Below are 13,128 nucleotides of genomic sequence, written 5' to 3' on the forward strand. Positions count from 1 at the left end.
AAGAACTTCAAACTGTGGACCCTCAGAAACCTTCACCAAGGACCTCGGCCCCAACTCAGGCAAAGGATACTTTATGATGCCAGCCAGCAGCCAGTAGTCATGCCGTCGGTGCCAGATCTCATAAGTCTTCTTGGTGACTGTGGCTGCCCGCTCCTCATTCTGCCAAAGGGAGTGCAACTCTGAAGAGGAATTTAAGGAAGGTTGGGGAGAAAAAGAAAGGCAAACATCTGTGAGAATTCAAAGAGCTATTTATTCCTGATCCCCAGATACCAACTTAATATGCCTCTGGCTTTCTAACATGCACCCCAGAGGAGTGTGCAGTCAGCCTGGCATTCTCTCTAGGAGAGGTAAAGTCTCTGTACCCTGGTTTCTGACAAGAACCCTGATTTCACCTCGAATCCGTCTAACCCCAGTGGGCCCCTCTTTTTCACACCAGTAAAACCGCCATCTGCGATGTTGAACATGAAACGCTGTTTAATATTTTTCTTCTGCTTCTCATCATTCAAGTCCTTGGGGGTCTCTCCATTCTGAAGCATCACCTCTTTTTTCTCTTCTTCTTCTTTCTTCTCCTCTACAGGACATGTAGAAGAAAAATGTCAGCTCCAGACAGAAGCCAGCACCATAGCCCTTACCCATACATAGCACCATATGCTACAAGACACCCATCTACCTCCACCCTTTCTCCACAGAAGTGTTCTTAAACCCAGGAAAAGGTGCCACTGGCCCACTGACAGCCACATGTGGGGAGAGGTGGAGTCTTTTAGCTTGGGATAAAATGATTATATGGGTATGGATGGGGGAACCTGGGGGTGGAGGGGTGTCCAAGAGATAAAGTCCTTCCTTTCAGCTTTAGAGTCCTTTTAAAAGCACAGTCAGCTTCTCCAAACACCCACCTTTGTCCTCCACCACAATGGGAGTCAGATCGACTGCTGACTTCTCCTCCACCTTCTCCACATCAGCAATACCTGGGAGAACAGATGGCACTGAGAGCATATCTAAGGAAGTGTATTCTCCTCTGTTCTACACTATATCCTGAACCTAAATCTTGATGATTAAAGTCATAAACAATGTCTTGAGAGAGAAAAAGCCCACAGTTTAAAATCAAGGGTACAAGATTCTTCAGCGTGTCACTTCCTCTGGACTTCCCTCCAGCCGGGCTGCAAGTCCAAGAGCAACTGTGGTTCACAGGGATCTGTAGTGTGTGAAAATGTGCATACCTTTGGGATCTGTCTCCATTGGCTCCTCTGTTCTCTCCTTGACCTCTGCCTTTTCCACTTTCTCCTCTCCCTCGGGAGGCTCAACAAGGACCTTTTCATCCTCTGAGGCAGGGGCAGGGGGCTGTGTACACTTCAAAGGAAAGAAGAAAGAAGCTGAAGCAGACAGGCCAGCACCCAAGAGGAAGAACAGGCTTATCCATCTGCCTTTGGTGTGGCGTCCAGTCACCCCCGTCTCTTACCTCAACAGCGGCTTCAGGGGCTGCAGATTTCACTTCCTTTTCTCCTTCTGCACTCTCTTCTTCTTTGAGGCTATTTTCCTCTATTTTTATCCCATCCTCTGCGTACCAATAATAGACATTCATTAGGAGGAAGGTCCCAGATCAGAGAGAAGGTCACACCTTCTCAGATTGTCTCATCTTAAACTGTCCTCTCGTGCCTTTAAGAGCCAGCCCTATTCTTAGGACAGCCCTCCTAAACTGAGAGGGAGATTGCTGTGTGTCCTGCCAGACTCCCCTGTTAGAACTGAGTACAGGGAAGCAGAAAAAGCAAAGGCCAGGACAAGAAGAAGAGGATAGAAAACAACAGTCCAGGCAGACTTACCAGCAGGTGGGGCAGGTGCAGGAGTATTGGGTTGTGTGTCCCCTGGAGTGGAGGGTGTGGGAGTCTTTGGGGAAGGTGACCCTGGCTGTGACATTTTCTTGTTTTCCTCTACTTCCGCAAGTTCGGGCATGCTCCAGCGCCCATTAACATGTTCAAACTCCTGAACCTGCAGCAATGGGACAAGACGCTGAAGACCCAATTCCATCTAGGTTCCTTTCCTGCTGGCTCTCCAGTTTCACCTAGAAACCCCTGAACGATGGAGGGAGGTTCAGGGCTCACCTTCTTGCGAATCAAGGACATGACACCAATCCTGGTAAGGACATGCTGGCGAGACAGGCCTTCTCGGGGTACACCATCAGCAAAGGTCTCGGCCCCGTCTGCTCCCGGCTCACATAAATGCCGCATAAAAAGAGAGACGTAAGCCCTGTAGTAAACAAATAGAGAAATGGGTTAAACAGCAATCATGCCAACTCCTAGATCAGATTCTTTCCCACCTGCAGTCAGGCATCACCCCAGACAACAACTATGGCTCCATTTGAGGTAAAGCCCACCATCGCACTGAAAGCTGGTCTCCAGACCCCACACCATGTCCCAGGTCCTCTTCCAGGGAAGCAAGGAATACAAAGAACCCTATTACTAACAGCTTCACTTGCCAACATCAGCAGAGGAGACAGCCGATTTCCTGCACAGCCTGCACTAGTACTGTGGAGTGACCAGAGACTAAAAGCCCTTGCTCTACCTCAGTCATTCCAGCTCTCAACTTACTTGAACTCTTTCTCTGACTTGCCTCGCAGATCTCTCACAAGCCACTGCGTGGTAAAAGCATCCTGAGGTGGCATCCCATATCGCATAATCGCATTAAGAAAGGCTTTTCGCTGACGAGCATTAAAACCAAGAACCTGGGGGGAGAAGGAACCTAGGTGAGAGAAGGAGTAGACCTTACTCCACCAAAGACCCGACAGCAGCACTCACCCAACCTTCCCTAGAACGGAACGGTACTTACTTCAATATTCCCACCAACACGGGCCAACAGAGGAGGCAATGGCTTATCTTTATCATTCCGCAGGCCCTTGCGACTGGGCCTGCGGGGAGCTGCAAGAAGAAAAGGATGCGTGAGCGACACTGATAGGGATATTAGACAAGGCAATATTTTAAAAATCCAGCAGAAAGGCATAGCCCTCACCTTCTGAACGTTCATCAAAGTCTTCATCACCTTCCTCTGAGGCCACTGAATAATCGGACTGGTTGTCGGACTGGTCGTCCTGCCAATCTGGAGGGAGAGAGGGCAGATGAGCGGGGCCCACTGCTCTAGTGGAACGGCCCATGGGTGGGGGGCGGGGCCGGCCACACACACCTCGGTCCTCCTGGGAGCCATCATTGTAGTTGACCTGCTTACGGATTCTTTTTCCTTTGCCCAGATTGCGGGCCAGATCTTCTTGCTGCTGCTCGTAATGGTGCCGCAGCAATTTCTCCCAGTAGTCAGGATCCACACTTTCTTCCTGTTTTATGATTTCCCGCTCCACCTCCTCTTCCTCCTGGGACAGAGGGGGGGCCAGGACTCAGGGGTGCTGAAGTCAGCACCACCAGCTACCCCTGGTCCTCACACTTCCCATTCTGCTAGCTCCTCTTCAGGACTGGACTCTGAAAGACTTGGTGTGCCTGCTTGGACCTAAGAGCTTAAAAGAAATTTAACTGACAAGACATGGTTCCTCATAATTATGTTTAGATTAGCAGTCAAAATAACTAAAGAGGGCTTCCCTGGTGGCGCAGTGGTTGAGAGTCTGCCTGCTAGTGCAGGGGACACGAGTTCGAGCCCTGGTCCGGGAAGATCCCACATGCCGCGGAGCTACTGGGCCCGTGAGCCACAATTACTGAGCCTGCGCGTCTGGAGCCTGTGCTCCTCAACAAGAGAGGCCGCGACAGTGAGAGGCCCGTGCACCGCGATGAAGAGTGGCCCCCGCTTGCCACAACTAGAGAAAGCCCTCGCACAGAAACGAAGACCCAACACGGCCAAAAATAAATAAATTAATTTAAAAAAAAATTAGAACGATTTACTAAAAAAAAAAAAAAAAAAAATAACTAAAGAAAAATATAGGATGGAGCTGTTATCACAGGAGAAGGATGAAGAGACAGTATGTTTTCTTTTAACCCCTTTTACTGATGCATATACAGTTGCAAGACAGTAAAATGAAGAAAAGAGAGGTTACAGCCTTAGCAAGGTAGAATGGAGAAGTTTCTGAAATACTGCAAAAGATTTTCCCAAGAGATAAAGTAGAAGGGCCATAAGCCCTTTCTGTTCTTCATAAACTTCATAAAAGTTTACCAACTGTGAAAAAAACATTCTATATATCTTCTTATATCCCAATAATGTTTATGCTCCTTTGAAAGTCTTACTTTTTTTTCAGATCGTTCAGGACCACTAACTCCAAATCCCTTACATTAGAATTAAGCTGCTGCTAACAGCATAATACTAGAAACAACCTAAATATCCATCATTATGGAACTTGAATAAATTATGGGGGGTGAAAAGGGTGAAGAGAGTCAAAAGGTATAAACTTCCAGTTATAAAATAAATAAGTCATGATGATTTTATGTATAGCATAGTAACTATAGTTAATACCGTACTGCATATTTGAAAGTTGCTAAAAGAGCAGCTCTCAAAAGTTCTCACAGGAAAAAAAAATGTATAACTATGTATGGTGACAGATATTAACTAAACTTATTGGGGTGACCATTTCACAAAATATACAAATATCAAATCATTATGTTGTACACCTGAAACTAATATAATGGCATATGTCAATTATATCTCAATTTTTGGGCTTCCCTGGTGGCGCAGTGGTTGAGAATCTGCCTGCCAATGCAGGGGACACGGGTTCGAGCCCTGGTCTGGGAAGATCCCACATGCCGCGGAGCAACTAAGCCCGTGAGCCACAACTACTGAGCCTGCGCGTCTGGAGCCTGTGCTCCGCAACAAGAGAGGCCGCGACAGTGAAAGGCCCGCGCACCACGATGAAGAGTGGTCCCCGCTTGCCGCAACTAGAGAAAGCCCTCGCACAGAAACAAAGACCCAACACAGCCAAAAATAAATAAATTAATTAATTAAAAAAAAATTATATCTCAATTTTTTAAAGTAAATAAATTATGGTACTTCCAAACAAGGACATTTATGCAGCGAATAAAGGGGTGGGGAGGGGGGGGAGCTCTTTAGGTACTGATTTGGATGAAATCTTCCAAGATTTATTAGGTGGACAAAAATAAGGTACAGAATGTCATGTATAAGAAACTACTTTCCTTATGCAGCAACATGGATGCAAGTAGAGATTATCATACTAAGTGAAGTAAGATCAGAAAGAGAAAGACAAATATCATATGATATCACTTATATGTGGAATCTAAAATAGTACACAAATGAATCTATGTAACAGAAACAGAATCACGGACGTAGAGAACAAACTGGTGGTTGCCAAGGGGGAGGGGGTTGGGGGAGGGATGGAGTGGGAGGCTGGGGTTAGCAGATGTAAGCTTTTATATATAGAATGGATAAACAACAGGTCCTACTGTATAGCACAGGGAACTGCCATAGTGGAAAAGAGTATATATAAAATAAGAGAATGTATATATATGTATAACTGAGTCACTTTGCTGTACAGCAGAAATTAACACAACATTGTAAATCAAATATACTTCAATTTAAAAAAAAAAACAACTACTTTCCTTAAAAGGAAAAGGAAAAAAGGCGTTTGTGTGTATATACATGTGTATGTATATATACATATATATGTAATTTGTGTGCACATAAAATAATTTATAAAATAAATTATCACTTATCCCCAGGGAGGGAGCTAGGTAGCCAAAGGACTGGAGTGGGAAAGAGATACTTCTGTAGCTTTTGAATTTTGAACTAGGTGAATTACAGTTGACCCTTGAACATCACAGGTTTGAACTGCATGAATCCATTTATATGCAGATATTTCTCAATAGTAAATACTACGGTACTACATGGTCCATGGTCAGTTGAATGTGCAGATGTGGATGAACCACAGATATGGAGGGCTATACTATCTATTCAAAAAATAAAATTTAATGGGACCTAATGAAACTTAAAAGCTTTTGCAAAGCAAAGGAAACTACAAACAAGGCGAAAAGACAGCCCTCAGAATGGGAGAAAATATTTGCAAACGAATCAACGGACAAAGGATTAATCTCCAAAACATATAAACAGCTCATGCAGCTCAATAGTAAAAAAACAAACAACCCAATCCAAAAATGGGCAGAAGACCTAAATAGGCATTTCTCCAAAGAAGACATACAGATGGCCAAGAAGCATATGAAAAGCTGCTCAACATCACTAATTATTAGAGAAATGCAAATCAAAACTACAATGAGGTTATCACCTCACACCAGTTAGAATGGGCATCATCAGAAAATCTACAAACAACAAATGCTGGAGAGGGTGTGGAGAAAAGGGAACCCTCTTGCACTGTTGGTGGGAATGTTAATTGATAACAGCCCCTATGGAGAACAGTATGGAGATTCCTTAGAAAACTAAAAATAGAATTACCGTATGACCAAGCAATCCCACTACTGGGCATATACCCAGAAGAAACCATAATTCAAAAAGACACATGCACCCCAATGTTCACTGCAGCACTATTTACAATAGCCAGGACATGGAAGCAACCTAAATGCCCATTGACAGATGAACGGATAAAGAAGATGTGGTACATACATACAATGGAATATTACTCAGCCATAAAAAGGAACAAAATCGGGTCATTTGTAGAGACGTGGATGGATCTAGAAACTCGTACAGAGTGAAGTAAGTTAGAAAGAGAAAAACAAATATCGTATATTAACGCATATATGTGGAACCTAGAAAAATGGTACAGATGAACTGGTTTGCAGGGCAGAAATAGAGACACAGATGTAGAGAACAAACGTATGGACACCAAGGGGGGAAAACCGCGGTGGGATGGGGGTGGTGGTGTGATGAACTGGGCGATTGGGATTGACATGTATACACTGATGTGTATAAAATTGAAGACTAATAAGAACCTGCTGTATAAAAATAAAATAAAATTCAAAAAAAAATAAAATAAAATAACATTTAAAAATATTATAAAGTAAATAGCAGCCTCAGCCACTAATGAGAGGGCTGTCTGTATACCTGTGTAGTCATCAGGAGAGGTCATCAGTGGGAGGGGGAGTACCACCCCTCCCTTACAACCACTCAGCACATTCTGCCCCAGTCAATCACTCCCATATGCGGTCACCACCCTGACAGGAGGGCAGTTTTGACTTTTCAGCCACAGTTACACCCAACTGAAGTTAGTAGCATCACTTTCAAGAACAAAGATAATACGTATCAGAAAAATACAACAAGAGGGATGGTTCTGAATTGGAAGGATGAGAAAAGATGGCAAGGACCACCAGAAAAAGCAATTTTTTTTTTTCATTTTATACCCTAGATATCATTAGGAGGAAAAAATTCATTACAGAGGCCAAGCATTTATAACTGAATATGTTTCGTTTTCTACTAAAAAAAGACCAAGAATACAGAAGAAAACAAAAAGGGAAAACAATTCTAAAGTTTTAAAAAGCACAGGGGGAAAAAAAAAAAAAGCACAGGGAGATAGGCTAAGTATGTATTGTATCTCCTACCTTTTCTCCGGAGAGACTTGAGATAGCAATCCAAAATTTATTTATAGGGCTAATAAAATACATAAGAGAAAATAAGATGAGATTCTGATAAAGAAGAGCTAATAACAGGGCTTCCCTGGTGGCGCAGTGGTTAAGAATCCACCTGCCAATGCAGGGGACACGGGTTCGAGCCCTGGTCTGGGAAGATCCCACATGCTGCGGAGCAACTAAGCCCGTGCGCCACAACTACTGAGCCTGCGCTCTAGAGCCCGCGAGCCACAACTGCTGAAGCCCGCATGCCTAGAGCCCGTGCTCCGCAACAAGAGAAGCCACCGCAATGAGAAGCCCGCGCACCGCAATGAAGAGTAGCCCCTGCTGGCCGCAACTAGAGAGAGCCCGCACACAGCAACAAAAGACCCAACGCAGCCAAAAATAAAAATAAAATAGTTATTAAAAAAAAAAAAAAAGAAGAGCTAATACAAGTGTTTTGAGTGTGAAAAGTGGCCGGACAGCCACGTCAAAGATGAGTGTGATTTGCTCATACGCTACAGAATTTCTCTTCAAAGGAAGAGGTATATCAATTCAGCAATGTACTAATTTGCCTACAGATGGTCTCCTCTCATCTCAAATACCATCGTGGTCTCAGTTCCAATTTTTGGAGCAATCACCAAGCACAGCATTGCTTTGGACTCATACTCACCCCCATTTCTTCTTCTCGCACCACATACTGGGCCACTTTGAATGAGCTCAAATATTCATTCATGCCCTGCAATTCCGTATCTTCTGTCTCATCCTGGTTCCGGTCCAGCAGTCGTTCAATGGCCTTATCGTCATAGTGGATAACACTGCTGTCTTCTCCCTCTTTGTTGTCTCCTCCTATAAAGAATCAGGGGTCCATACCCCCAGTTAACTTCAGCAGCTGCAGTGGAAAAAGCAAGTCCCAGAGGACCCTAGGTCTGAGTCTCAGGACCCTAGGTATCAAAGATACCCTTTGGAGAAGCCAAGCCCCACACCAAAACAAGCTCCTGCCTAGCTCACCTCCATCTGTGGCTTCGTCCTTGAACAGCTCCTCGGTGCCAAACTTGAGGATGTCATCAAGCTCCTGCTTGGACATGGATCCAGTCTTGGAGCCCAGCCCAGGCCGAACAACTAGATGCGTCAGCATCATCTTCTTCTTTGCCACCTGCGTGATGCGCTCTTCTACTGACGCACGGGTCACAAACCGATAGATCATCACCTTCTTATTTTGCCCAATACGGTGAGCTCTGCTAAAGGCCTGGAGTTGTGCACAAAACGGAGGCAAAAATTGAAGTAATCATTATTTCCTTACTTCTACTCTTGCCCTGACTTCCACATAATAAGTTAAATCCAGCATAAGGCAGGAGCTGCAGCTTGCCCTCACACAAAACTTCCCTTTGCACCCCTACCCCCAGATACCACCCTCTATCATGTTACCCAAAATAGGACCATAGCTAACCCAAACTCTCTGGCTTACAATAAGGTAAAAGACATTTGAAAAGAATCTATTGTTTCCCCCTGAAACAACTAATCCCAGATGGTGGAGCCCTCACAGAGAACACTATGCATTTCCGAAAAGTCACTGCAGACCAAGGCTGCTACCTTTGCTCACCTGGATGTCATTATGGGGGTTCCAGTCAGAGTCATAGATAATAACCGTGTCAGCAGTGGCCAGATTGATTCCAAGGCCCCCAGCTCGCGTGGACAGCAGGAAGCAGAACTGCTGGGCACCTGGTGCTAAGAGGGGAACCGAAAACACCATTAGAGGTGTCCCCGGAATCCCAGTTAATAAACGTTTAAGGAATATCAGAAATGTAAAACCTCATTAGGAGATGCAAACTACTGTATATAGAATGGATAAACAACAAGGTCCCACTGCACAGCACAGGGGACTGTATTCAATATCCTGTGATAAACCATAATGAAAAAGAACATGAAAAAGAATGTATATTTTAAAAAGAATGTATATAGATGCATAACTGAATCACTTTGCTGTACAGCAGAAATTAACACAACGTTGTAAACCAACTATATTTGAATTAAAAAAAAAACACCTCATTAGGCAAACACAAAACTAATAATATTAATAAGTAATACTCACAAGCAAGGTCCACCAATGGATACTGAAATCAGTGTGAAAGTTTAAGGAGAAACAGGATGTCACCACAGTCTCAAGTATCTCCCTCAAGATATTTATCAATCACAATGAAAAAAAAAGAGTAACTTTACATGGGAGAAATTCAACAGACACCACCTTAACCAAGTGGTCAAGGTTAACACCAGCAATGGAACATTATCAACATCATGTCCTCCCTGGGAATGATGCACTGAAAAGGACACAGCATCGCTTCTCTGGGATTCCTGTCCAAAATGTCTAGTGTCAATCTCATCATGAGAAAATATCAGACAAAGCAGAGACGTTCTACAAAAGAGCTGACCAGTCATCACCAAAGGTATCAACGTCATGAAAGGAAAGGAAAGAATGAAGAACTGGAAGAGAAACAATAACTACGCTCAACGTGGGATCTGGGACTGGATCCTGACACAGCAACAGTGGTGACATTCAATTCAAGTCTACAGTTTAGGTAGTAGTATGACACCAGTGTTAACTCCCTGGGTTTGATCATTGTACTGTGGTTATATAAGTCATTATTAAGAAAAACTGGGTGAAGTGTATACACCAACTCTCTGTATTATTTTTTGAACTTTAAGTTCAAAATTATTTCAAATTAAAAAGTGAAAAAAAGGAAGAGGAGGTGGTAGTGGCTACTGAGACAAGCCTGCCACTAACTTGCTATCTCGGTTTGGTAAGTCCTGGTCCCTCCTGGGCCTCAGGATGCAATGCGGAGGGTTAAATAAAGTGCCCCCACTAACTTGCTATCTCGGTTTGGTAAGTCCTGGTCCCTCCTGGGCCTCAGGATGCAATGCGGAGGGTTAAATAAAGTGCCCCCACTAACTTGCTATCTCGGTTTGGTAAGTCCTGGTCCCTCCTGGGCCTCAAGATGCAATGCGGAGGGTTAAATAAAGTGCCCTTCTTTTTAGCAGAGAGAACAAAGACTCCAAAGGGAATAAACAATCTCCTAGCAATAATCCAATACATCCTTCCAATCAAGACATTCAAAAGTACTCTTCCACGTCAATTGACAAAAAGACCCTAAACCACTACACAGAAAAGCAGATGCTCAAGAAGAACAAGTGATCGGTCCAGAGCCGTGAGTGAGGATGCCGGGATCAAAGCCACTCCTTCCCTCTCACCATTGAAGCGGTCAATGGCCTCCTGACGCATGTTCCCAGTGATTCCACCATCAATACGTTCATATTTATAACCTTCATGTTCCAAGAAATCCTCTAGCAGGTCCAGCATCTTGGTCATCTGGAGAACGAGCATAGTTTAACTACGGGATTAATCAGATGACAACCCTCCCCTGTGTCACTGAGCTGTTCACTGCTACCCCAAAGCTCCCACACAATACCTGGGAGAAGATGAGTACACGGTGCCCACCCTCCTTAAGGTTCTTGAGCATCTTCTGAAGCAGCAATAATTTCCCAGATGCTCTGATTAGGGCACTGCCATCATACATGCCATTAGGCATCTTAGGGGCTTCCTGAGGAGAGAAGCAAAAAAGAAAAAAATATTGAAAGAAACCCCAAATGGAGCAGTTCCCGCCCAGGGAGGAACAAGAGGTGGCACAACGTACCATTGCAGCCACGGGGAAAAGATACGGGTGGTTGCAGCACTTTTTAAGATCCATCACGACATTTAGCAAAGAGACCTGGTTGCCGCCACCTCGAGCATTGAGCGCTTCAAAGTTTCGAGTGAGGATGTACTTGTAGTATTTCCTATGTGGGCAAGAGAGCAAGATAAGTCATGCTCAAGAGCCTTTATGTGACTCATAAACGCAGTCCCAGGGTCTGGGATCTTCCTTCCAACGTATCTCACCTTGGGACTGAGGAAACCTAAGAAGCGCCACTGTCATCACTTTAAACAAGGTAAGGATTAACTCAATAAGAACTCTGGGCCCCAGCAACCCGGCAACAGGTTTCCTTAGCCCTCGCTGGCTCCTGTCACCACATGCCTTGCGGCAGAGTATGGAGAAGACAAGGAAACACCGTGCAGGCTGACAGGTGTCTAAGTGTGTCTGCAAGACGGAGCCAGCGCTTCCGTCCCTTCGGACTCACTTCTGCATAGGGCTCAACTCCACACGCACAATCAGTTCTGTCTTGGAAGGCATGTTCTTGAACACGTCAGCTTTGAGCCGCCGCAACATGTGAGGCCCCAGCATGTCATGCAGTTTTTTAATCTGGTCCTCCTTGGCAATGTCAGCAAACTCCTCCAAGAAGCCTTCCAAATTGCTTCAGAAAGAGAAAGGAAAAAGTTGTTGGAGAGGGGGAAAGGAAGAAAGGAAAGGGACATAGGAAACGGGCAAAAGGAAGAATTAGGAGAATTCGGAGCCGATTATGGATAAGCACACACTCACTGGAACCTCTCAGGGGTGAGGAAGTTGAGCAGGTGAAACAACTCTTCCAGGTTGTTCTGTAATGGAGTCCCTGTCAGCAACAGCTTGTGCTGGAGCGAGTAACCGTTTAAGACCCGGAAGAACTGGTGAGGCAGGAGAGAAGTGGAATTCACTAAGCGGGCTCCGGCACATGTCCACAGGCTTCTGCTTTGCCGCCCAGCAGTTACGCCCCCATCCCCAACTTTTTTTTTTTCCTTTATCTTCTTTCCTGTTACTAACTCTTTTTTCTTGTTTTTTGGCCGCGCTGTGCGGCATGTGGGATCTCAGTTCCCTGACCAGGGACTGAACCCGTGCCCCTTGTAATGGAAGCGTGGACTCTTAACCACTGGACCGCCGGGGAAGCCCTCCATCTTACTTTCAAGGCCTGGCCTCCAAGGGTGATCTATCACGAGTGAGGAAGGAAGGCAGAGAGCCTTTCTCCCCTTCCTGTCTTCCTAGGTCTCCCCTTAATGAGTAGGTAGTACTAGAACACTAAAACTGGAGGCCATACCTCCCGCCCCCCCTCACCTTAGACTGATTGTTCTTGAGCCGATGGGCTTCATCCACGATGAGGCAGGCCCAGTCAATAGAGCCCAGGATGGCCATGTCAATGGTGATCAACTCATAGGACGTCAGCAGCACGTGGAACTTCACAGATGCCTCTTTCTGCACAAGAAGGCAACCTGGTCACTCCTGTCCAACTCCGCCGGTACAGGCCAAGTCAAGGGACTCGGGGGGGTCTCCCTCCTCCCAGCTGTTATCCTTTCGCCTCACCCCGGGGACCGGGGCACGAGGGGCCCAGAGCAACAACTCCCCTCTCCGAGGGTGGGTCTCCCTCCCGCTGAGGTACCTTCATGCGGGAAGCCTTCTTGCCGCCACGAATGGCATTGTCCTCAAAGGAGAACTCATTCTCTCGGATGATGGCACGGCTGTCTTTGTCACCCACGTAAGTCACCACATACATATCTGGGGCCCACATTTCAAACTCCCGCTCCCAGTTGATGATGGTAGAAAGAGGGGCACTCACTAGGAAGGGGCCTTTGGAATGACCCTTTGAGGAAGAAGAGGAGACGGAGAGTGAGGACCGAGGGCCCCACACGCAACCTGACCCGAGCGCCCACCCGGCCCCTGCCCCGGCCCCGGCCCCAGCCCCG

The 13,128-nt window shown here is 45.6% G+C and overlaps 1 protein-coding gene and 1 non-coding gene across 6 annotated transcripts in view; both read right to left on the minus strand.

Moving 5' to 3' along the window:
• Nucleotides 1-13,128, minus strand: part of CHD4 (chromodomain helicase DNA binding protein 4) — a 30,568-nt gene that overhangs the window by 5,307 nt on the left and 12,133 nt on the right. For 3 of the 5 annotated variants that reach the window (XM_036865240.1, XM_036865241.1, XM_036865238.1), the window contains exons 16-36: nt 12,825-13,025; nt 12,503-12,640; nt 11,957-12,078; nt 11,658-11,831; nt 11,177-11,318; nt 10,952-11,083; nt 10,734-10,851; nt 9,091-9,215; nt 8,499-8,736; nt 8,161-8,336; nt 3,172-3,352; nt 3,001-3,087; nt 2,821-2,909; nt 2,583-2,716; nt 2,097-2,241; nt 1,818-1,983; nt 1,457-1,554; nt 1,218-1,347; nt 894-965; nt 434-571; nt 71-179 (exon numbers count right to left, since the gene is read on the minus strand). In XM_036865240.1, coding sequence (XP_036721135.1) covers nt 71-179; nt 434-571; nt 894-965; nt 1,218-1,347; nt 1,457-1,554; nt 1,818-1,983; nt 2,097-2,241; nt 2,583-2,716; nt 2,821-2,909; nt 3,001-3,087; nt 3,172-3,352; nt 8,161-8,336; nt 8,499-8,736; nt 9,091-9,215; nt 10,734-10,851; nt 10,952-11,083; nt 11,177-11,318; nt 11,658-11,831; nt 11,957-12,078; nt 12,503-12,640; nt 12,825-13,025 — 2,915 coding nt within the window. Of the gene's footprint in view, nt 1-70; nt 180-433; nt 572-893; nt 966-1,217; nt 1,348-1,456; nt 1,555-1,817; nt 1,984-2,096; nt 2,242-2,582; nt 2,717-2,820; nt 2,910-3,000; nt 3,353-8,160; nt 8,337-8,498; nt 8,737-9,090; nt 9,216-10,733; nt 10,852-10,951; nt 11,084-11,176; nt 11,319-11,657; nt 11,832-11,956; nt 12,079-12,502; nt 12,641-12,824; nt 13,026-13,128 lie in introns of all 5 variants that reach the window. The other 2 variants (XM_036865239.1, XM_036865237.1) reach the window with 2 other exon arrangements.
• LOC118902929 lies at nt 1,639-1,778 on the minus strand. Its single transcript, XR_005021642.1, has one exon.

The sequence above is a fragment of the Balaenoptera musculus genome, chromosome 10, assembly GCF_009873245.2.
Source record: "Balaenoptera musculus isolate JJ_BM4_2016_0621 chromosome 10, mBalMus1.pri.v3, whole genome shotgun sequence".
Classification (NCBI taxonomy): domain Eukaryota; kingdom Metazoa; phylum Chordata; class Mammalia; order Artiodactyla; family Balaenopteridae; genus Balaenoptera; species Balaenoptera musculus.